The 25,020-nt window shown below is 37.3% G+C and overlaps 1 protein-coding gene across 2 annotated transcripts in view; it reads left to right on the top strand.

The window, feature by feature from the left end:
- Positions 1-24,716, top strand: part of LOC136224348 (F-box/LRR-repeat protein 14) — a 30,699-nt gene extending 5,983 nt beyond the window's left edge. For both annotated transcript variants that reach the window (XM_066012671.1, XM_066012670.1), the window contains exon 4: positions 24,588-24,716. In XM_066012671.1, the coding sequence (XP_065868743.1) occupies positions 24,588-24,673 (86 nt within the window). In that variant the 3' untranslated portion in view covers positions 24,674-24,716. The remainder of the gene's footprint in view (positions 1-24,587) is intronic.
- Positions 24,717-25,020: the final 304 nt, after the last annotated feature.

Raw genomic sequence — 25,020 nt, 5'->3', positions numbered from 1 at the left:
TCTTTTTTTGCGTGAAACGTTATGAGAATATTGATTTTGTAATTAAAGAAAATATAAGTGATAAAATAGCTATTTTTAGGTCTAATTTAGGAATCTGTATTCTATCAATTATGGAATACAAATTCCATTAAATAGTTATTCCACGGAAAAATAATGAATCAAATGGTGGAATAATTTTTTTTTAGAAATAGCTATTCTATTTCATAAACCAAACATCTCTTAATATGTCGTTTGGTTCGTGGAATAGAATAGAATGTAATAGAATAGATATTCCATATGAATAAAATATGATGGAATAGAGGTATTTCTTAGGAATATCTATTCCTATATTTGGTTAATGGAATGCGATAAAAATGAATAGATAGGTTTATAGCCCAAATGATAATATTGCCCTAAAGTAAAAATTTTGTTATTTAAAAAAAAAATTATTGTTATTAACTATTCAAATATCTAACATATATTAAAAGCGAAAACCGGAAAACAGAAAAACGTGAAAAAACATAAGATGGGGAAACTTTAGAAATCGCAAAGTACGGGAAAAACGCAGAGTACAAGAAAAACATAAAAATATATGGAAAATAAGAAAAATACATAGGATATGAGAAAATGCAAGCAAATGAGAAAAATGAATAATACAGAAAAAACGAAAAAAATAATAAAAACAAAAAGAAAAAAACATAGAAAACGAGAAAAACATAGAACATGGAAAAAACACGACAAATATAAAAATACATAAATTATGTCCTTACAATCTAAACAATACTTAGTATATATGTATTTCAAAATCGGCAATTAAGGGCAATATCATATCACTAAAATTAAAATTGAAGCCATGGAGTCGCAAGGATCGAAGTAGAGGGCAATATCATACCAAAAATTGAAGTAGTTGGCTTAATTCATAAATTTTATCGAGTGCCTAGATTAATTTTGTCCAAGTTAAATTAGAGTTTTCAATTTGATAATAAACTAAGTTTAAGCTTTTTTTATCTTCTTATTTTGAAATATACATAAAAGCGTCCTAACTGGTATGATTTTCGGTCACGCAACTGTTCTGTTTTCGAGTTGGAACCAAACTCAGTTATGTTCAGCGCCTGCTAGTTCGTCTTCTCTTATTACCCATCCAGCTACTACGCGGTTTCCGCTTTCGTCTGCTTTATTGAAATGTAATATTGATGCTGTGATTTCTCAACTCAAGGCACTTCTAGTTTTAGTCATAATTAGAGATAATTCTAGTAATCTAGTCGATGCATCAGCTGAGCTTTTATCGTATTCTTTAGACCCCCTCATTGCTGAGTATCTAAGTACGTGGGAAGTATTAAGTTGGTTGAAATAGCACAATTTCAAAGATATTATCTTGGAATCGGATACACAAACATTTGCTAATGCTTTTCATAGTACAAATGAAATAGGTCTGTGTTTGGTTTTATAATCTCTAATTGTCAATCTCTTTGTACGGATATCATTAACTGTCGTATTAGTTTTATAGGCGATCAATAAATCGTGTAGAGCATACTCTAGTGAGAGCTGTCGGTTCTGAGTCTGGTTGTAGAGTTTGGGATGATATTCTCCTTCATTTTCTTGATAATGTTTTGCTTGATGATTTTTAACGGAGTTTCCATTTTCCTAGAATCTATGTACACATGATTTTGGTGCTCTTGAAATAAATGTATTTCTTAGACATTTTATTAAATTTGCCAAATTGAAAAGTCTAATTTAATTTAGTAATAATAACACATAGAAGGAAGAGAATTGCAGATTTTGATATTAAAATCGTTGATGAAACACAAAGTTTCCATTCTAACAGTAATAAAGGCAAATAACATGAAATATCCTTGTAATATTGTAATTTGTAATCCAACCTATAGACAATATAAACTCTATTATCCCCCTCAAGTTGTAAGAATGAGATTGACCAATCCCATCATCTCCACTGATTCTGTAAAAAACTCTTGCTGGTAAGGGCTTCATGAGTACATCAGTCAACTGCTAATTAGTTTTGACAAACAACAATAGAATAAGTCAACTTTGAACTTTCTCTTCTAAAAAATGACGATCAATTTCAATATATTTGCTGCACTCATGGAATATAGATTATGTGCAAGGTACACTGTAGATTTGTTATCACAATATAAAGGAATATAAAGGACTTTCCATATCCTGTGGAAACCCGATCATCTGAAGTAAATAGGTTAACCATTGAATTTCTCTGTTGAAATAATAAACTTATAATTAATAGAGTCTTTAATGTGGTTCGGTTTATTATCCAAGAGTCATTTCTGTATTGTATTTATAGAGTGTCCAAGAGTCATTTCTGTATCTGTGTCTGTATTTGCATTTATAGAGAGTTAATGTTGTTTACCAAGAGTCATGTTTGTAATCTATAAATACCTATCAATACAAAGTAGTAAGGCAAGAGAATTTTCTTCCATCAATTATACTCTTCCTCTGTTACCTGTGAAAGTTTATTTATTTGATCCAACAAATTGGTATCAGCGCCAGCAAAAATTCTCTACAATGATGAATGGAATGATCCCATACAAAATATCCACAATTATCAAAGGAAAACTATGATAATTGGTGCATTAGAATGAAGGCTTTGTTGGGTTCCCAAAATGTATGAGAAATGGTAGAAACTGGATATGAGCAGCCAGAGAATGAGGAGGAATTGACGAATGCTCAAAAAGTGAAAAGGAAGAAAGACCAGCAAGCACTCTCTCTTATCCACATGTGTCTGGATGAGAATATGTTCGTGAAAATTTCGACTGCAACAACAGTGAAGGAGGCATGGGAGATTCTCGAAAATTCCTATAAGGGGAAAGATAAAGTAGTCAAGGTGCGTTTGCAAACCTTGAGAAGTGAGTATGAGAAACTCAAGATGAAAGAGTCAGAGAAAATTGATGAGTTCTTTAATAGAACTTTGGTAATTGTCAATCAGTTGAAGAGATATGAAGAAAAAATGGAGGATGTTCTTGTGATAGAAAAAATCCTTCGTTCTTTGACTCAGAAATTTGATTACGTGATGACTGCCATTGAAGAATCAAAGGATCTGGAGACTATGTCTGTAGATCAACTCTTGGGTTCATTACAAGCGCATGAGGAGAGATTAAAAAACAGAGAAGAACCCGAGGCTCAGGTGTTGCAAGCAAAACTTGATTTGAACGATAAAGAAGAAAAGAAACAATTTGTAGGTGGATATGGAAGAGGAAGAGGAAGATCACGAGGTAGAGGCCGTGGCTGGAATCGTGGATATAATGCAAGAGGTAGAGGTGGCAGAAATTTCCACAATAATGAAGCCACAAATAATCAGCAATGGAATGCAAGAGGACGTGGTTGAGGCAACAATTTCCAAGGCCGTGGAAATAATTGGCATGGTCGTGATAAATCTCGTGTGCAATGTTACAATTGTCAAGAATTTGGGCATTATGCTGCTGAGTGTAAATCTGAACCTTTTAAAGACGAACAGGCCAATTTTGCCGAGGCAGACGATGAAGAATCAACTTTGTTACTGACATGTAGCGAAGATGAAGCAAGGAGCAAGGAGTCTTGGTATCTAGACTCGGGAGCAAGCAATCATATGACGGGAAATAAAGAACTTTTTTTATAAGCTTGATGAATCTAAGAAAGGAAGTATTTCTTTCGGTGACAAAACAAAAGTTCCAGTTGTGGGAAACGGTGACATTCTTATCAAACTGAAGAATGGAGATCATCAATTTATTTCTCATGTTTATTATGTTCCAACTTTGAAATCCAATATTTTGAGTATTGGACAACTTTTGGAGAAATGTTATGAGGTGGAGATGAACAGGAATGGACTGGTTATGAAAGATGGAAAGAAAAAAATGATTGCAAAAGTTCCTATGTCTGCAAACAAGATGTTCAAATTAAAAATCAGCAGTGATCGTCCTATGTGTTTGAAAGCCTCATCAGATTCTGCATGGCTGTGGCATCTCAGAATGGGTCATTTGAATTTTGGTGGACTGGAGCAAATGTGCAAGCAACAAATGGTGCATGGATTACCTTCTATAAATCATCCTAATCAGATTTGTGAAGGATGGATGTACGGGAAGCAATCCAGAAGGAGTTTTCCAAAGGAGTCTTTGTCAAGCACATCAAAGCCACTTGAATTGGTGCATGCAGATATTTGTGGTCCCATTAATCCGAGTTCACATGGAGGAAGCCGATATTTCTTATTATTTATTGATGATTATACTCGGAAAACATGGGTTTATTTTTTGAAGGCAAAATCTGAAGCATTTGAAGTGTTTAAAAAATTTAAAGCACTAGTTGAGAATGAAACCAGCTTGAAGATTCAATCATTGCGAACTGATCGAGGAGGAGAATTCACATCTGAGAAATTCAATCAGTTCTGTGATTATAATGGTGTTCGTCGATTGCTTACTGTTCCAAGATCTCCTCAACAAAATGGTGTCGTGGAACGGAAAAATAGAACCATTCTTAACATGGCCCGAAGCATGATGAAGTGCAAAGGTATGCCAAAAGAATTTTGGGCAGAAGCAGTAACATGTGCAGTCTATTTAAATAATAGAAGTCCGTCAAAGAAGCTTTTGCGAAAGACCCCTAATGAAGCATGGTGTGGAAAGAAACCAAATATTTCTCATGTAAAAGTATTTGGTTGTCTTGGTTATGTTCATATTGCTGACGAATTGAGAAGCAAATTGGATGATAAAAGTGAGAAGATGGTGTTTATTGGCTATGCAAAAAATTTCAAAGGTTATAAATTTTATAATCCTCTGAATGGAAAAGTTGTGATAAGAAGAGATGCAGAATGTCAAGAAGAAAGCTCTTGGAATTGGAAGATTCCAGAAGATGAAAATTATGATTTTCTTCCTGTATATGATGATGATTTTGCAGGTCAAAATGAAGATGTAATTATCACACCACCGAATTCACCTTCCACATCTCAGACAAATGTGACAGACTCATCCCCAGGAAGTTCATCAGAAAGGCAGCCTCGAATGAGAAGCTTAAGTGAGATTTATGCAGAAACTGAAGAAGTAGATAACGCTACTTTATTCTGTTTGTTTGCTGATACAGAACCTGTACAATTTGAAGAAGCTGTTCAGGAAAAGAAATGGAGACAAGCAATGAATGAAGAAATAAAGCGATAAGTCAAGTATCGTATCCACAGCGATTGAGATCAAAATGATATGAGAAAATCGTTGCTGAACAGAGTGTGTGTGTAAAGGTATCTTCTTAGTAGGATTGATTGTTTAAGTGTGGATAGTTAAGACAAAAGCGTGCTAAAGTTATGAAGGATATCACAAATAGAAGACAGTTTAAAGGACAGAACAGGCTAGGCACTGCCGAACAGGTTGTGCAAGACCATACAACACTCCAATGAATTTGTGACATTACCAATGAAGTCAAAGTATCAGCTTTAATGCCCACTTAAGTCAACTTTCGTGTGTTCTTAAGTTCCTAAGATTTACTAGAGCCAATAGCGTCCTAAAGGAACTTTCTCTCTCGCATTAAGATCAAAGCTGCATTTCCGTTAAGAAAACCTTTGACACAACCATCTAACATGTCTGCTTCTAGGTTGCGAGATTGATAGAGATATCAGTGAAGATGCAAGTAGTGTCCTAACATTCATCTATCACATGCATATGTGCCGAAGCACAGAAATGAAGATCATCATCAACACATCATTGGCAAAATACTAAACATTCATTGAAAGAGTTATAAAACTTACATCACCGGCCTGGACTGGCCGTGCCCATTCAAAATGGATTACTCACTCATATCGAGCAGTGAGCAATCAGAAGTACTTGATACATTCAGAAACTCCATTTGAGCTCTAATCTAACGCCTAAAGAGTGACTTTTCTGTTCTAAACAAAATAAATTATCTGATGATGAACATGCCCTATCTTTCCTTTGCTACATCTATTTAAAGGAGAAAGACGGGCCAAAACTGGTACCCCAAAGTACCCTTACAAAAGTAATACAGAAATAATAGACACTCTATAACTAAACAAAAGAGAAAATGATTATGGATCCTTTTGACCCTTGAACACTCAAGGGTCGAAACATCTTGTCCTCATGTTACTTTAGGAAATGCCACCGAAACACTTTTCCACCTGCTGCCTCTGCCACGCCCACCTCTGATCTGTCGCTGTCTGTCATCAGAATATCCGGCGTTTGACCGCTGGATCATAGAAAGGTTCTACTCCTCTTAGGCAGTTGCAAAACAAGCTGTTTCCAGCGAGTTTGGCTTTAATCTTTGCTTATCTAAAAAAAACATTAATCGGCCCTTTTATTCTTGCAATATAACATAAAAACACCCCAATTCTTGTATAAGTATTGTGATTAAACTTAGTCAATTTCATGCCTAACAAATACCCCCAAATTGAATCTTTGCTTGTCCTCAAGCAACCAAATGTAAGGAAAAGAATTCAACAGAGAAAAGTTAGGAATGAAATAGTACAGAGAAAGATAATGAGAAAAGAAATTGTTTTGTTCAGCGGGGTAGTTGACAGATGCAATCCATGATCTCATTGAAAAGTTAAAGCTTGTATTAAACTGAGTGCCTTTAATCGAGAAATTCCTTAAAGCTTAAAATTAGACTTCTACTTTCACAAGGAGCAACCACTTCGCCAAACATGCCTCACTTAGGGACTGGAATATTTCACTCACTCTCGTATGGCATTTATTTACCATAGGGAAAAGAATGCAATTTCACTCCTTAGCTCAGTCACCACACCCTTAGGGTGTGAGTTTGCCTTTTGGTCCTGAATCTATGGGTCAAAATTCTTCCAAACATAGTCCAAAGGGCTTGACAACGGTTGAAATGTTAGGCTTAGGTTCTGGTTTGACAGTGAGAGGCTATTTAAGTGTATAAATTCTGTCTTTATGCAAATTATTTAACCTACTCAGCATTCAACATCTTATCATTTCTTTCCTTACCCGACCCACACAGCTTGATTCTCATAACAAACTACCCTTTCTATTTATATTAATCATTAAAGATCTTTTCAACCAAACACATCATTCCCAGGTTCCTTTCTAACTTATCTTTAGCATTATCTGCTCAATTGCCTTTGTTTTTCTGATCTGTGTGTTTTTTTTAAAAGCACATGATTTCAAATTAAGCAGTTGGTTTTGAAGCACAAGACAGAATTCAGGTTATTTAGGACTATCAGTGAATGGAAAGGTTTCTTTGCGTGGTTTATAGAAAGAACAGGTTATGGCTCAAGTTGGTTATCCTAAAATGTGAGTGCAAAGCACAGGTGGCTCTTTGTGTAGCGGAAGGGGAATCTAATTGCCTTTTTCCTCCTATGATTGTTAAAATGAATCTCCATTTCAACTGGGCAAACCAAGGAAAATTCTCCCTAAAGATAGTGAGTGCTGGCCCACTCAGAAAAGATTAATGCATAATTTAGATGCATTTGTAGGCTCGAGTTCTCACTATTTTTGGGGAAATGCATTTAGGCAAGTGTTACTAATTGTGAAAGAAGATTTAAAAAATTCAAAATTTTTGGAACTTCCAGACTCGGGGAGACAAAATTCAACAACTAAAACTAGATAAATCCTTCATAAAATGCACAGTCTGTACAGTGATTCCTGCGAACACAAAACAATCGAATAGAGAATGAATAATCATGGAGATGAGAAACATGGAGAAAAGATTTAATAAACAAGGAGACTAGACATCAACAAACGGATTTACACAGGATATGTACATCAAAGATTATCAAGGGGATATTTGCTATGCATCAAATCAATTAAATTAACAACCTAACAATTATCATGTTATTTCTGCATATATTGTGATGTGTAACTCCCCACCCCCAAATTAAAACGGAACATTGTCCTCAATGTTATCAGGATGGCAGCAAATGATAGATAATAATAGCAGAATAACATAGGCAGAGTGCATAATTTGAAAAAGTAAGGGTATTAGATGTTACCAAATGCTAGGACAGCGACAAAGGTGACAGATCAGGCGGGCTGGGAAAGAGATGAGATAAGCTCTCTATCCGCAGCGGCAGGAATGCCCTCCCCTTTCGAGGAAGCATCAGCATTAGCATTAGCGTTAGCAGTAGCAGGTGTTTCAGGCATTTTTCTTACCGGGCTCTTGACAGAAAAATCGGATGGACTCTCCTTGCCATGCTCCTCAATGCAGATGGTTTTGAGCATGTCTATCGATACCTGTTGTGACTCATACTTTTGCTCGAGTGCAAATATCATCTCACGGTTGGCTTGGTTTTGAGCAAACAGGGAATTGAACCTGTCAAGGATGTCCTCACTCGAAAGCTTTGCACATTTCCTATAGAAATCCAGATCTTTTGGTCGCTCCACTTGTTCGGAGTCCGATGATACCGACACAGTTGGTTCATTTTTTCTCTTCCGGCTCTCAACTTTCCTTGATGCAACAAAGTCCGACATCCAAACCCACTTTCCATTCACCATCTTACCAAACAACATTTTCTGCGGACTCTTGAGATCAATCTGGTCTGGGTGGTTCACAATAGTGAGCCGAGAGTGGTCCTCAGGCTTAAAAACTCCGATAGATTCAGCAATTCTAGTGACAATGCTCCCGCAACAGATGAGCGATGAGTTCTTCTTACAAAAAGCACTGATGTACTCCCCAAACCAGAAACCTAAATTCATTCTTGGCCCAATCGACATACTCCACAAGGCTGTAAGGTCTGCATGCGGCATAGTGGCTTGATTTTCTCGAGCAAAGATTATGCCGGATACCAGCTTGTGCAAGTAGCGAACAGCATAGTCATCAATATTTGACGCATTGGAGACGCTCTCGTCATAATTTTGCTGACCTGTAAGAGAATTCTAGAAGGCAGTAGGGTCAAAGACATCAGGGGTCTTGGTGAATGCTTCCTTGTAGCTCTCGGACACCAGGTCATCATCGTCCACAGCGCCTAACATTTGGTTAAACAAGTTGAGCGAAGTCCTCTGAGTGTGACCCATAAGCCTGAAACTAAACTTCCCTTCTTCTTCAGGATCGGTGATCTCAGCATCGTGCTTGAAAGTAGCCAGGAACTCTAGCGTCAGTTCTTTGTATGTCGGCTCCTTCATCTCAAAGAAGCAGCCGAAATGGCCTGCCTCCATGAGCGTGCGCACACGTTCATCAAGCTTTAGCCGCTTCAGGGTGTCCCAACAAACTGTTCTTATGGGCTCGAAATCAAGTTTAGCCGGATCTTCGTAGTATTTTTGCACCTCAGGATCTTTGAACTGAGAGAGCTTTTTCACAAGCTTTTCATCCGGAACGAAAGCGACCGTGCTTAGTTCCGTCATCTTTCCTTTTGCTTTTTCCTTCTTGGTCGAGCAGTCGACTTTTACGTGTTTTCCCGATCCTCTAGTTCTCATCAGTAAATCAAACTAAATAGGTGCCTTCGCAACCGTGTATGAGAGAAACAAAAATCTTGTTAAAGGTGAGAGATAATAGTGTGTAAAAAAACGAATTAGGGTACCCAGCAGTCTGCGTCCTTTAAGTAGAAAAGAGGAGACAGACCTCTTGAGCTACCGCCCTAAAGACTGTCTCCTAATCTGCCACCTGGACTAAGTCATATTGAGAGATGATTACTCCAGGTGAAAAGACGCGAGGGTACCATAACTCTTGCATTTACGGCACACTATCGACTTTGTATTTTACCGAGGGGACGAATAGGCTGAAACTACCGCCTAATGACAGTGGATTTGACGTGTCCCTTATCCTAACATAATTTTGACTTTATTCCCCCCCCCCACCCAAAAAAAAACTTTTACGACTAGCTCCACATCCCTCCAGATGTTACACAAGCAAAACTTAAAACTTCACTCTTATTGACAAGGGTAGAAGTTTTATATCTTTCCTTGTGAATATCTTGAATTCATGGTTAAAGTAAAAATGAGACAGTGTAATTGTTATCAGGATAATGACTTAACACATGATGAAAAATAAAAAAATTGTTGGAGGGGTACTTCCCTGCTGCAATTGGTGTTTGCAGCGAACACCCTGTGTTTCTGATTAATGGTGAGGAGGGTCCTGGAAGTGAACAGTGTCAATCTTCCTCCTGTGGTCATTCTCAAGGTACAGTTTGAGACGCTGCCCGTTCACTTTGAAAGGAGCATCACCACTTTTGAAAATCTCCACAGCTCCATGCTCGAACACCTTGTTTACAGTGAATGGTCCTGACCATCGTGACTTTAACTTTCCTGGAAAAAGTCTCAGCCTTGAATTGTACAAAAGGACATTTTGTCCTTCGTGAAAGAATTTTTCCTGGATCTTTTTGTGGTGCCACTGCTTGGTCTTCTCTTTGTAGTTTATTGCATTCTCGTACGAGAACAGCCTGAACTCTTCCATGTCACAGAGTTGAAGTTTTTGCTGATCTCCAACAGCCTGTTGCTCAAAATTTAAAAATGTTAATGCCCAAAAGGCACTGTGTTCCATTTCTACCGGCAGGTGACAAGATTTTCCGTATAACAATCTAAACGGAGACATTCCAATTGGTGTTTTATAGGCTGTCCTATATGCCCAAAGAGCATCGTCAAGCTTGTTTGCCCAGTCTCTCCTAGAACTACCAACAGTTTTCTCTAAAATTCTTTTGATTTCACGATTGGAATTCTCCACCTGTCCACTTGTTTGTGGATGGTACGGTTGTTAGACAAGGTGCCGAACGGCCTCGCCCGGGCGGACCGGGGGGTGGACACCTCATGGCGACGTAAGCGGTGATTGGCGCCGAAAGCAACCAATTGTGGAATCAAGCTGCTCGGTAGGACCAGAGCTTGGAGTATGGAAGAGTCACCACCCACGAATGGGAAAATGAACACCGATCCCTTGCGGGAGACCGGTGAGGGTTCGGGAAACTTAGGTACGAGCCGAGAAGGCTAGCTCCTTTCCGGAGAAAGGCTACTAGGCACCCCGACATCGCCCGGTTATGAACCACCGGCCTCCTACTCAGCGTGTTAGGCGATAACAGACTAATCACATATTTCTTTAAGTTTAAAATTCATTTGAAACCTTTTCTTTCTCGCTTTGAAAACCGTTTTGAGCATGTCATTAAAAGCCATCTTAGTAAAGAATCACCCATTTTGCATAAATTTAAAATACATAGGAGAGAGAGGGGGAGAAGAATTTGATTTATTCACAGTGCGATTTTATGCTTTAGACTATACACTAACTCTAAGCTAATCTCATTCTCCAAAAACAAGTTTATTTACATGGTTCGTACCTTAATCGCCGTTGGAACGATTTAGGCACGTTTCAAAACCCCATTAATGACGTTCACTCGAATCGTCGTTGGAACGACTCGAGCGTTTGAAAACGTTGAGCAAACATTTTTAATCTAAAAGTGTGATTAAGCATACAAGTCAATTTATTTTGTACAAAAACCATTTAGTTAGGAAAACAATTCAAAACTTCATTATTCACAAAAGCAATTTTAATTACAAGGTTCGCTTAATCCGTCGTTGGAACGAATTAAGGTTTTAACACGTGATATTTTAGGAAACGGTTTAAAAACAACAAGAAAACATTATTTACACTTTGGGAATATCTAAAAAAGCTTTAATTTAAATAAGCAACTTGAACTCTCTTTTTGTGTTTTATTTTCCATTTTTCACTCAATTAACCTTTATTTGAATATAACTACAACAATTAATGAGTTAAACCAAAATTCACCCAACCCAAATACTTTTAAAACATATATATATAGGAAATTCAAAATCGTGACACTTTTAGAAACCGTTTGAAATAGAAAATGAAATTAAAACACTTTATTTATCTTTTTGAAAACATTAAAAAATCTTGAGTTAAGAAATCAAATTAAACCATCTCTTTTACAATCTAACCCCCTCCTTGAAGTTTATTAACTAAAAACATGGTTACTTCTTCCAATATACAACACCCCGAAAGGACCCCTCCTAATATAGTTAGGTATATATATATATATATTCAAATAATTAGAAAACATATACTTTTATAGGAAAATAACTATTATACTATACATCATAATAAGTGGATTATTATTAAAAAATAGTTAGAAAGACAAAAGGTATAAAGACTATATATATTTAATGTCCAAATATACTCATATATACATATATGACCTCTAATTTAACCCAAATATATCTATAAACACAAATAATATACTAATGACCCAAAAACTCCCCAAAATAGCCCATAAAATTACCAAATATCAAAACAGTCCCTACTCTTACCGAAACTCAAAAAAGAATCCCAAAACAAATAGCCAAAAATAATACTCTATATAATACCCCAAAATAATTACCTAGGTTATCTAAATAAACCAAAATGATACCATATTATATACCCTCAAACAATTAGCCCAAAATAGTACCCCATAAATACATGTATATATATATATAAATTAAAATTATTTAAAGCACATAAATATAAATATGTCTATAAATTAAATACTATATATAATGAATAATTTACTAATGACGTATATGGACACAATCCCTAAATTAGAATAAAATACCCCATAATATAATATCCCAACATACCCGTATATAGATATCCACATCCCCTAATACACCTATATATATAATAAATTAATTTTAAAACTATTAAAAATAACTAAATAAATATATATATATATATATATATATATATATATATATATCTATACCCATGGCCCCAAATGTGAAACCAAAAGCAAAAGTTCAAAAATGGTATTTTAAAAAAGTTCCAGCAGATTTTGTGACGGAAAATCCGTCACTGATCTGCTTTTAGTGACAGAAAAATAGAAAATCTCAGAAACAGTCCCTTTGAAATTCCAGATTTATCAAAACTTATTAGATCTACTCTATTTCATCATTTTAGCCCCCAAACTACCCCAAATCGGGTCATGATTTGTAACGGAGGATTCTAAAACAACGTTTTATTGAAAATAACGGTTCAAAACACTTGTAAACACACGGATCTACGACGTTTGGATCCCGAACTACCCTTAAATCGGGTCACGGTTCGTATTGGGATCCAAACGAAGTTTTTATTTCAAAACCAAAACTAAATACTTGTTCAAATGCAAAACAAAAAATTAACTTAACAAATCTAAACCATAAAAGTGTAAAAAAAACAAATGAATAAATAGATCTAAACAATAAAATTGCAATAAAGATTAAACGGGTCTAGTTCCTCAGATTATTACCTCTCAATCGGTAATGGGGATGCCAAATCAAGTCGATTGATAGTGTTTTGAGTCGGATTTCTTTGTGTTTTTGCTTTGTTCGGATCTCATGAAATTTTCCCAGAGGTTCGGGTCTTATCTTTTTCCCCCTCTATGCCTTGGGACTCCATCCCATTTATAGGCATATGGAGCCCCAAACATAATTTATTTTTGGCTCCAAGCCAACTTGGAGCCAAAGATAAGCTAAATGAGCTTAGGAAATTTCATGAAAATTTCCTAACCATCATTAGCTCTATTATTTATTATTATTTTATTTTTACTTTTATTTTTTAATGATTATTATTGTTTTATTTTTATTTTTTAAAAAAAAATAAATTAAACAAAGCACTTGGCTTTGGCCAAGAGCAGCGAAATTGCACTTGGCCAAGGCCAAGTGCTATTGGGCTAGGTCTGGCGGCCCAGCCCCGTCACGGGCCGTCCAACGGCCCGTGACGGAAAAAAGCGGCCCCCGACATATATATATATAATAAAAAAAATATTTAAACAAACAAAATACACCTAATGTTAACTAAAACCAATAACGATTTTCATCGAAAATGATTTTTGTCAAAATTGATTTTATAAAATTAACTTTTACAAAATCGATCCCTTTACAAAACTATCTATATTTTTGGATTGCTCGAATACCAAAACAAAACCCTTATCGACCCGAGATTTTATTAATAATAAAATTAATAAGAAAAGGGCATGAAATATCCCGAACTCGGTGAGACGGTTTAAGATTTCATTCGCGGAACTAATTCGCCCGTCATCTCGATTCGATTTCCGAAGTCGATCAAACCGGTCTCCACGGTTCCTTTGAACAACGTTTTTTTATTTATTATTTTTATTGACTCATATTTTAATCGACTGATTCGGATCCCTTTTTATAATTTTTCTTCACCGGTCCTCCGACCCCGGTGTCTACAACGGTGTGGCAATTCCGTGAGAGACTCCAAGCTTGCCCATCAGCTTTTCAAATTTGGCATTGCAAAAATGGGTTCCTTGATCATTAATGATCGCTCGTGGGACACCGAATCTGGCAAACAGCCTTTTCAGGAACTTCACAACCACACGAGCATCATTGGTGGGACTAGCCATTGCTTCAATCCACTTGCTCACATAATCTACAGCCACTAAGATATATTTATTCCCAAAAGATGTAGGGAATGGACCCATAAAATCGATGCCCCATATATCAAAAATTTCACAAACAACTATGTTGTTGAGGGGCATGACATTTCTAGCCGAGATATTGCCTGTTCGTTGGCACTCATTGCAAGTGCTAACAAATAAATGGGCATCTTTAAAAAGTGTTGGCCAGAAAAAACCTGATTGAAGAACCTTGGGTGCAGTTCTGCTAGCGCTGTGGTGCCCTCCAGCTTCTCGGTCATGACAATGGCTCAGAACATTCTGTTGCTCCTCTTGAGATATACATCTTCGAATAATTTGATCAGCGCACAACCTGAAAAGATAGGGGTCTTCCCAAAAATAATATTTAATTTCAGAAAAAAAACTTCCTCCTCTGATTAGTGGAAAGGTTGTGCGGCTTGAGCAAGCTCGCAAGGTAATTAGCAATATCGGCAAACCACGGCGCAAGCTGTGCGGCATATAGATGCTCGTCTGGAAATCTTTCCAGAATCTCTGGTTGTTCCTGGCTGCCTTGGTGAGAAATCCTTGACAAATGATCAGCCACGACATTTTCAGTTCCCTTTTTATCCTTAATCTCGAGATCAAACTCTTGAAGCAACAATAGCCTGCGGATTAACCTCGACTTAGCATCCTTTTTCGCGAACAAGTAGCGTAGCGCATCGTGGTCTGTGTGCACAACTACTTTGGATAACACCAAGTAAGGTCGAAATTTGTCGAAGGCATACACAACTGCAAGAAGCTCCTTCTCTGTAGTGGTGTAATTCTGTTGGGCCTCGTTTAGCGTCTTGCTTGCATAGTAAATTGGCCTAAACTTTTTCTCTATCCTTTGTCCAAGAACGGCTCCCACACAAGTATCGCTTGCGTCGCACATCATCTCAAAAGGTTGCTCCCAGTCGGGTCCTGCCAGTATGGGCGAGTTGATCAGCTTGCTCTTTAAAAGTTCAAACGCCTTCAAACAGCTTGCGTCAAAAGAAAATTCTGCTTCCTTATGAAGTAATGTTGACAAGGGTAGCGTAATCTTTGAAAAATCTTTAATAAACCTGCGGTAAAACCCTGCGTGTCCCAAAAAACTTCACACATCTTTTACATTGGCCGGAACAGCCAGCTTTTCTATTACTTCCACCTTCGCTTTATCCACTTCCATCCTTTTTTCTAAAATTTTATGCCCGAGAACAATTCCGCCCGTAACCATGAAGTGGCATTTCTCCCAATTCAAGACCAAATGGGTCTTCTTGCAGCGCACAAGCACGGCTTCGAGGTTGTTTAGACAGCTATCAAAAGAGTTTCCATAAATAGAGAAGTCGTCCATGAATATTTCTACGGTCCGCTCCACCATGTCATGAAAAATGGACATCATACACCTTTGGAAAGTAGCTGGAGCGTTGCACAGCTCGAACGGTATTCTTCTGTAAGCATAAGTCCCATACGGACATGTGAACGTTGTCTTCTCTTGATCCTCACTATGAATTGTGATCTGGTTGTATCCTGAATAACCGTCGAGAAAACAATAGAAGGCATATCCTGCTAACCGCTCTAACATCTGATCAATGAAGGGCAAAGGGAAATGATCCTTCCTCGTGGCTTCGTTGAGCTTTCTGTAATCAACACAAACTCGTCATCCAGTTATTGTTCTTGTGGGCACCAACTCGTCTTTCTCGTTGAGAACTATGGTTGTTCCTCCCTTCTTTGGCACAACGTGAACAGGGCTGGTCCACACACTATCAGCGATTGGGTAAATAATGCCAGCATCAAGAAGCTTGATCACTTCTTTTCGCACAACCTCCTTCATGTGGGGATTTAGTCTGCGTTGCGGCTGGACAGATGGTTTGTGCTCCTTTTCCATCAAGATTCTGTGAACACAGACTGCTGGTCTGATCCCTTTAATGTCATCAATTTTCCATGCGATTGCATCCTTGTTTCTTCGCAAGACCGCCATGAGTTGCACCTTTTGATCAGGAGTTAACTTCGAGGATATGATGACTAGACTTCCACTGGGTGGTTCAAGGAAAGCATACTCGAGGTGTGCAGGAAATGGTTTCAATTCTGGTTTAGACACCGGCACAGTTGGTATCTCCGGTGGATATTGATGAGTAGGAATAGTAGGATCGAAAGGAGGTGTCGGTAGGTTGGATTCAATGGAACAGCCTGTTCCTTCACATATGTTCACCTCTTCTCCCAATAAAGTTTCTAAAGTGTTCTATTCCTGCAAAATAGAAAGACTTTGAAAATCATCCAAGAAACAGCATGTGTCATCATTATTATTTGCACGTCTCATTGCCTCGTTCATCTTAAAGATGACTTCTTCCCCATTAATCCTTAAAAATAATTGTCCCTCGCCTACGTCTATTAATACCTTCCCTGTGGCTAAAAATGGTCTACCTAGGATGATATGAACATGCAAGTCTTCATCAATGTCCATTATAATGAAATCAACGGGCAAAATAAATTTCCCTACTTTGACTAGCACGTCTTCCACAACCCCCCTAGGATAGCACACTGAACGATCAGCTAATTGAATAGACATGCGAGTAGGTTGGGGTTCCCCTAATCCAAGTTTTGCATATACAGAGTATGGCATAAGGTTTATGCTAGCTCCTAGGTCACATAGTGCATTTTCAATGTTTAGCTTTCCAATTGAACAAGGAATAGAAAAACTCCCTGGATCTTTTAGCTTCTTGGGTAGCTGCTGCTTGTTTTGGAGTATTGATGAACAATCTCTGTTGAGTTGTATCATAGAAATGTTTTCCAGCTTCTTTTTGTTAGACAGGATGTCTTTGAGGAATTTGGCGTATGTCGGCATTTGTGCCAGCGCTTCTACGAAAGGAATGTTGATGTGCAACTTCCTTAAGGTGTCCCACACTTTAGAATTCTGTTCTTCCAGCTTTTTGTTGATCAGACGCGTTGGATATGGCACAGGTGGAACATACGGCGATGGTGGATTATACATTCTTTCACTTTCCTCCTGATCCGGCTTACTGGTACAGGTTGTCTTCCTGGTTTCATCTTCACTGGGAACAGCCTGTTCCTGCTCCCCTTCAGCTTCTTTGGGCGTTCCTGTTCATTCAACATCTACATCAGTCGAAATAATGGGTTGAGTTTGCTTACCTGACCTCAGGGTGATTGCCATGACATCGCCCTTTGGATTTGGCTCTATGTTGCTCGGCATTATTCCCTTTCCTTTTGATGTAGATGCAGCTAACTGGTGAACCTGTGTTTCCAGACTTTTTATTGATGCTTGTGTCTATTTCATGAACTGCATCATCATTGTTTTCATATCTGGCTCTACATCTTCCTTTGGTGGCACAGGTTGTTTGTAATGCTGCTGAGGTTGCCTTTGGTAGTGTCCTCCCTGCTGTTGTTGATATCTCGGTTGTTCCTGCTGGTTTGGCTGGCCTGTCCATCCAAAGTTCGGATGGTTTCTTATGGTAGGATTATACGTGTTGGAATACGGGTTAGGTGGATTTCTCTGATTATACCCTGCGTAATCACATTCTGCCTGTGCGCCCTTTCCCTGCTTAACTTCGGGACAGTTGATACTGAAATGAAGACCTCCACAAAAATTGCAAATGTCATTGAATGGTGGTTCGTTGTGAATCGAAGATACATTTATCTTGCCCAGCTGTCTAGCAAGCTGTTCTACCTGACTTGTCAATTTTGACACAACATCATCATTTCCCATCTTCTTCCCTTCACTTCTAGCTGAGTGCCAGTTGTAACTTGTGCTTACTACCTTCTCAATAAGGTCATACAAAGCCTGTGGCTCAAGATCTTCTGGGTTGCCGTTGGCTATGGATTCAATCTGGATTTTGTAGATGTTTGTCACACCATTATAGAAATTCTGCACTTGCATCCACATAGGGATACCATGATTAGGTACCCTTCTCAATAGCTCTTTGTATCTTTCTCAGGCTTCTGCTAGCGACTCATCCTCTTCTTGTACAAACCGCGACACTTCATTTCTCAGTTTTATGGCTTGTCGAGGAGGGAAATATTTCATCAGTAAAGCTCGTGCCGTTTCTTCCCAACTTGTGATTGTCCCTGGCTGTAAATTTCTTAGCCAGTTTTTCGCTTTATCCCTTAGGGAAAAAGGAAACAGCTTTAGTCTATTTACGTCGTCAGAAACACCTCTGTTTGATCTGAATGTGTTGCACAACGTGATGAATTCTTGAATATGCCCATTTGGATCTTCAGATTGAAACCCATTAAATTGTACTGAGGCCTGGATCATCTGTATCATGGATCCCTTTACCTCGAACATGTTATTCCCCTCGTTGGGCAACACGATACAAGATGACTGTCTCTCTGTGGTTGGCCTCGAATAATTTCTGATTCGCATAACAGGAGGGTTGTTATTTTCTCCTTCTCCTTCAGGACCCGGCTGAACAGCGTGCTCCGGTCCTCTTCCAGCCATTCTTCTTTCTCTTTGTCTTTCTCTCTGTCTCGCACTTCGAGCTCCCGCTCTGTTTCGTCTACACGTTCTCTCTAATTCGAGATCGATAGGAAAAACAGGAGGTCCAGCTCTACGCATAAACAGGTTGAGAACTTCTTTGTTTCCTGCACGCCTTAGCAAACAGATTAAAAACACCCTGTTTCACAGAAATTTCAGATAAATTTTGTTGCTTTCAATCCCCGGCAACGACGCCAAAAACTTGTTTTCCTCAGATGTGACTCTAGCAAGTGTACTAGATACAAGTAATAAAGTGATAAGTCAAGTATCGTATCCACAGGGATTGAGATCAAAATGATATGAGAAAATCGTTGCTGAACAGAGTGTGTGTGTGTAAAGGTATCTTCTTAGTAGGATTGATTGTTTGAGTGTGGACAGTTAAGACAAAAGCGTGCTAAAGTTATGAAGGATATGACAAATAGAAGACAGTTTAAAGGATAGAACAGGCTAGGCACTGCCGAACAGGTTGTGCAAGACCATACAACACTCCACTGAATTTGTGACATTACCAATGAAGTCAAAGTATCAGCTTTAATGCCCACTTAAGTCAACTTTCGTGTGTTCTTAAGTTCCTAAGATTTACTAGAGCCAATAGCGTCCTAAAGGAACTTTCTCTCTCGCATTAAGATCAAAGCTGCATTTCCGTTAAGAAAACCTTTGACACAACCATCTAACATGTCTGCTTCTAGGTTGCGAGATTGATAGAGATATCAGAGAAGATGCAAGTAGTGTCCTAACATTCATCTATCACATGCATATATGCTGAAGCACAGAAATGAAGATCCTCATCAACACATCATTGGCAAAATACTAAACATTCATTGAAAGAGTTATAAAACTTACATCACCGGCCCGGACTGGCCGTGCCCATTCAAAATGGATTACTCACTCATATCGAGCAGTGAGCAATCAGAAGTACTTGATACATTCAGAAACTCCATTGGAGCTCTAATCTAACGCCTAAAGAGTGACTTTTCTGTTCTAAACAAAATAAATTATCCGAATGATGAGCATGCCCTATCTTTCCTTTGCTACATCTATTTAAAGGAGAAAGATCGGGCCAAAACTGGTACCCCAAAGTACCCTTACAAAAGTAATACAGAAATAATAGACACTTTATAACTAAACAAAATAGAAAATGATTATGGATCCTTTTGACCCTTGAACACTCAAGGGTCGAAACATCTTGTCCTCATGTTACTTTAGGAAATGCCACCGAAACACTTTTCCACCTGCTGCCTCTGCCACGCCCACCTCTGATTTGTCGCTATCCGTCATCAGAATATCCGGCGTTTGACCGCTGGATCATAGAAAGGCTCTACTCCTCTTTGGCAGTTGCGAAACAAGCTGTTTCCAACGAGTTTGGCTTTAATCTTTGCTTATCTAAAAAAAACATTAATCAGCCCTTTTATTCTTGCAATATAACATAAAAACACCTCAATTCTTGTATAAGTATTGTGATTAAACTTAGTCAATTTCATGCCTAACACTGTGGCATCTCAGAATGGGTCATTTGAATTTTGGTGGACTGGAGCAAATGTGCAAGCAACAAATGGTGAATGGATTACCTTCTATAAATCATCCCAATCAGATTTGTGAAGGATGGATGTACGGGAAGCAATCCAGAAGGAGTTTTCCAAAGGAGTCTTTGTCAAGCACATCAAAGCCACTTGAATTGGTGCATGCAGATATTTGTGGTCCCATTAATCCGAGTTCACATGGAGGAAGCCGGTATTTCTTATTATTTATTGATGTTTATACTCGGAAAACATGGGTTTATTTTTTTGAAGGCAAAATCTGAAGCATTTGAAGTGTTTAAAAAATTTAAAGCACTAGTTGAGAATGAAAGCAGTTTGAAGATTCAATCATTGCGAACTAGTCGAGGAGGAGAATTCACATCTGAGAAATTCAATTAGTTCTGTGATTATAATGGTGTTCGTCGATTGCTTACTGTTCCAAGATCTCCTTAACAAAATGGTGTCGTGGAACGGAAAAATAGAACCATTCTTAACATGACCCGAAGCATGATGAAGTGCAAAGGTATGCCAAAAGAATTTTGGGCAGAAGCAGTAACATGTGCAGTCTATTTAAATAATAGAAGTCCGTCAAAGAAGCTTTTGCGAAAGACCCCTAATGAAGCATGGTGTGGAAAGAAACCAAATATTTCTCATGTAAAAGTATTTGGTTGTCTTGGTTATGTTCATGTTGCTGACGAATTGAGAAGCAAATTGGATGATAAAAGTGAGAAGATGGTGTTTATTGGCTATGCAAAAAATTCCAAAGGTTATAAATTTTATAATCCTCTGAATGGAAAAGTTGTGATAAGCAGAGATGCAGAATTTCAAGAAGAAAGCTCTTGGAATTGGAAGATTCCAGAAGATGAAAATTATTATTTTCTTCCTGTATATGATGATGATTTTGCAGGTCAAAATGAAGATGTAATTATCACACCATCGAATTCACCTTCCACATCTCGGACAAATGTGACAGACTCATCCCCAGGAAGTTCATCAGAAATGCAGCCTCGAATGAGAAGCTTGAGTGAGATTTATGCAGAAACTGAAGAAGTAGATAACGCTACTTTATTCTGTTTGTTTGCTGATACAGAACCTGTACAATTTGAAGAAGCTGTTCAGGAAAAGAAATGGAGACAAGCAATGAATGAAGAAATAAATTCCATAAAGAAGAATGACACTTGGGAATTGACAACATTGCCAAAGGGAAAAAAAGCTGTAGCAGTGAAGTGGATTTTCAAAATAAAGAAAAATGCCAAAGGGAAAGTGGAGAAGTATAAAGCTCGCCTTGTTGCAAAAGGTTTTTCTCAAAAGGCCGGAATTGATTATGAAGAAGTTTTTGCTCCGGTGGCTCGAATTGAGACAATTCGATTAGTTATTTCTTTGGCAGCTCAACAAGGATGGAAAATTCACCAAATGGATGTCAAATCAGCATTCTTAAATGGAACTCTTGAAGAAGAAGTTTATGTCAATCAACCATTGGGTTATACTGTGAAAGGGCAAGAAGATAAGGTGTTGAAGTTAAAAAAGGCTTTGTATGGCCTTAAGCAAGCTCCAAGGGCTTGGTATTCTTGCATCAATGACTATTTCCAGAAGAATGGCTTCACAAGATGTCCATATGAGCATGCTTTGTATATCAAGGAGAATGAGGATGGAAAAATAATGTATGTATGCTTGTATGTTGATGATTTAATTTTCACAGGATCTGATCAAAAGATGATTGAAGAATTTAAGAAGTTGATGACAAATAATTATGAGATGACGGATTTGGGGCTGATGTCATATTATTTGGGCATTGAAGTTAAGCAAAGTGATGAAGGTGTTTTTTTGTCTCAGAAGTCATATGCAGAAGCTATTTTAAAACAATTCAAGATGGATAAATGCAATTCAGCTTCTACGCCAGTGGATTGTCGAAATAAGTTGTCAAAGCATGATTATGAAGAAAAGGTGAATCCAACTTTGTTTAGAAGGTTGGTTGGAAGGCTGAGATTTTTGACATGTACAAGGCCAGATATCTTATATGGAGTTGGACTCATTAGTCGTTACATGGAGGTTCCAACTTTGACTCATATGGAGGCAGCAAAACGAATACTTCGATACATCAAATGTACACTGGATTATGGTTTATTTTACTCTTCCCAGAACAATTTCAGATTGTATGGATTCAGTGATAGTGATTGGGGAGGAGATGTTGATGATAGAAAAAGCACAACTGGTTTTGTGTTTTTTTATGGGAACTGCTGTTTTTGCTTGGAGTTCTAAGAAACAAGCAATTGTTACACTTTCAACATGTGAAGCAGAGTATGTTGCAGCAGCTTCTTGTGTTTGTCATGCAATATGGTTGAGACGGATGTTAAAAAGTTTGAAGTTTGCTCTAGATGGAGCAACTGATGTTTATGTTGATAATAAGTCAGCTATTGCGTTGGCTAAAAATCCAATCTTTCATGATAGAAGCAAACACATTGACACCAAATATCACTTTATTAGAGAATGCATTGGAAGGAAAGAAATTCAACTCAAGCATGTACCATCTAAAGATCAAGTTGCTGATATTTTTACTAAAGCTTTGAAGTTGGAAGATTTCAGCAGATTGAGAGTTGTTCTTGGTGTTACTAAGGGATAAATTATAAGTTTAAGGGGGTGTGTTGAAATAATAAACTTATAATTAATAGAGTCTTTAATGTGGTTCAGTTTAATATCTAATAGTCATTTCTGTATCTGTATTTATAGAGTGTCCAAGAGTCATTTCTGTATCTGTGTCTGTATTTGCATTTATAGAGAGTTAATGTTGTTTACCAAGAGTCATATTTGTAATCTATAAATACCTATCAATACAAAGTAGTAAGGCAAGAGAATTTTCTTCCATCAATTATACTCTTCCTTTGTTATATTTGATCCAACATTCTCAAACAGTAATCGTCATTGCTCCATATCCTGCTTCAGTGGAGCTTCGAGAAACAACATTTTGTTTCTTATTTTTCGAAGAAACAATGATTCGCCGAGAAAAATGGCATACCTATGATAGATCTCCTAGTATCTTGACAACATCTTAATTGAGTCTCGGAAGCAGAAGAACGTTTTCTATTCTTGAAGTTTGGTAGATAGCCATGCTTCTTGAAGCATGATCCATAATATGTCCCTCTTTATCACAAGAAGAACACAATCAATCCTTGCTTGCCATTAAATTTCTTCCCCTGAACCTGTGCATTATTTGTTCTTGTTCTTCTTGTAATATTAATATTAGAGTCATTAGAAAAACCTTGAACCTGATAAATCTTTAACTGCCTTTCTTGTTAAACCACAAGATTGAAGATACCATCAATTGTATGCAAAGGCTCCATCGTAAGGATTTGAGACTTGACAATGCCAAAATTAGAATTTAATCCTCTCAAGAATTTGATAACAAAATCTTGATTTTGAAAACCTCGTTGTTAGGGCTGTAATCGAGCCGAGCCAGTTTTGGCCTGTTCAAGTTCGGCTCGCTATAAAATTAACGAGTTCGAACTCGAGCCCGAGCCGAGCTTTGGCTTGCTCAATCTTGCTCAGCTAACTACAAAATAAACGAGCTTGAGCGAGCTTCGAACTTGTTTCGAGCCCAAAATCGTTAATTATATTTTTGAAGTTTGCTCGCAAATAGCTTTTTAATTGTGTAAATAAACAAGCTCACAAGCAAAGTTCGTGAAAAAATAAATAAGATGTTTACAAATAGTTCACCTATTAATCATTTATTATGTTTGTTAATTAACTCATAATAGTAAATGAAATAATATTGAGTTTAGATATTTGTGAAAACTAACACAAAACTATATAATTTTTTACAAAACTAAAATTTGTTCATTAATGTTCTAACCGAACCTGCTCACGATTTCGAGCCGAGCTTTAGCCTGCTCAAGCTCGGCTCATTTACGAACCGAGTTAGTAAATTGTGCTCACACGCGCTCATTTACAAATCGAGCCGAGCTTTTATCGAACCGAAGACCAAACCATTCATGAACAGCTCGGCTCATTTACAGTAAGTACTTTAATTTCTTGACAATCATCAGTATTAGTAGGAGTACAAACACATAAAGGTATAACTCTGAAATTTACAAAATCTTCCCAAACGATTTGTAATTTTGTGAAATATTTAGTAATAGCAAGATCTCCTTGAATGATAGATGAAACTTCATCTTGCAATTCTGCAATATGTAAAATATCGCCTTGAGAGAATCTATACATCAAGTTCTTCCATACTTGAGCAGCATTCTCAAACCAGATAATAGACTGTATTATTGACGGAGACAAAGAATGCTTTAACCAAGAAAACTTCATCTGATTGCAGCGATGCTAGACCAGTTGATTATGAACATGTATGACAACAAGAAGCAAGAAGCAATGAACCATGAACAAAACAGTATTTGTACTTAGGCAACAAAGAACTTTTTATTCAGCGACTCCAAAAATTGTAGTACTGGTTAGTTAAAGATTGAAGTTTAGATTTTTGGAATTCCATCATTTTTTAATTTCTAGAAAATCCTTAAATTCTATAATTTTTAAAATTCTAGAAACTTGTGGAATTCTAAATTTTTAGAATATCATATTCCACCCTTTCTAAAATTCCAGAAATCCAAAAAATGAATAAAGAAAAAAAGAAAAGAAGAAGAAGAAAAAGAAAGTGTTTTTTTTTTTCATTTCAAATCTAAATTTTAATTCTTTCAAAAAAATCTAAATTTTAATAATAAAAAATAATTAAATAAAAATTTTAAAAAGTTAAT

Source organism: Euphorbia lathyris, chromosome 3, assembly GCF_963576675.1.
Source record: "Euphorbia lathyris chromosome 3, ddEupLath1.1, whole genome shotgun sequence".
NCBI classification, from domain to species: domain Eukaryota; kingdom Viridiplantae; phylum Streptophyta; class Magnoliopsida; order Malpighiales; family Euphorbiaceae; genus Euphorbia; species Euphorbia lathyris.
This window is presented reverse-complemented; position numbering and strand designations above follow the sequence as displayed.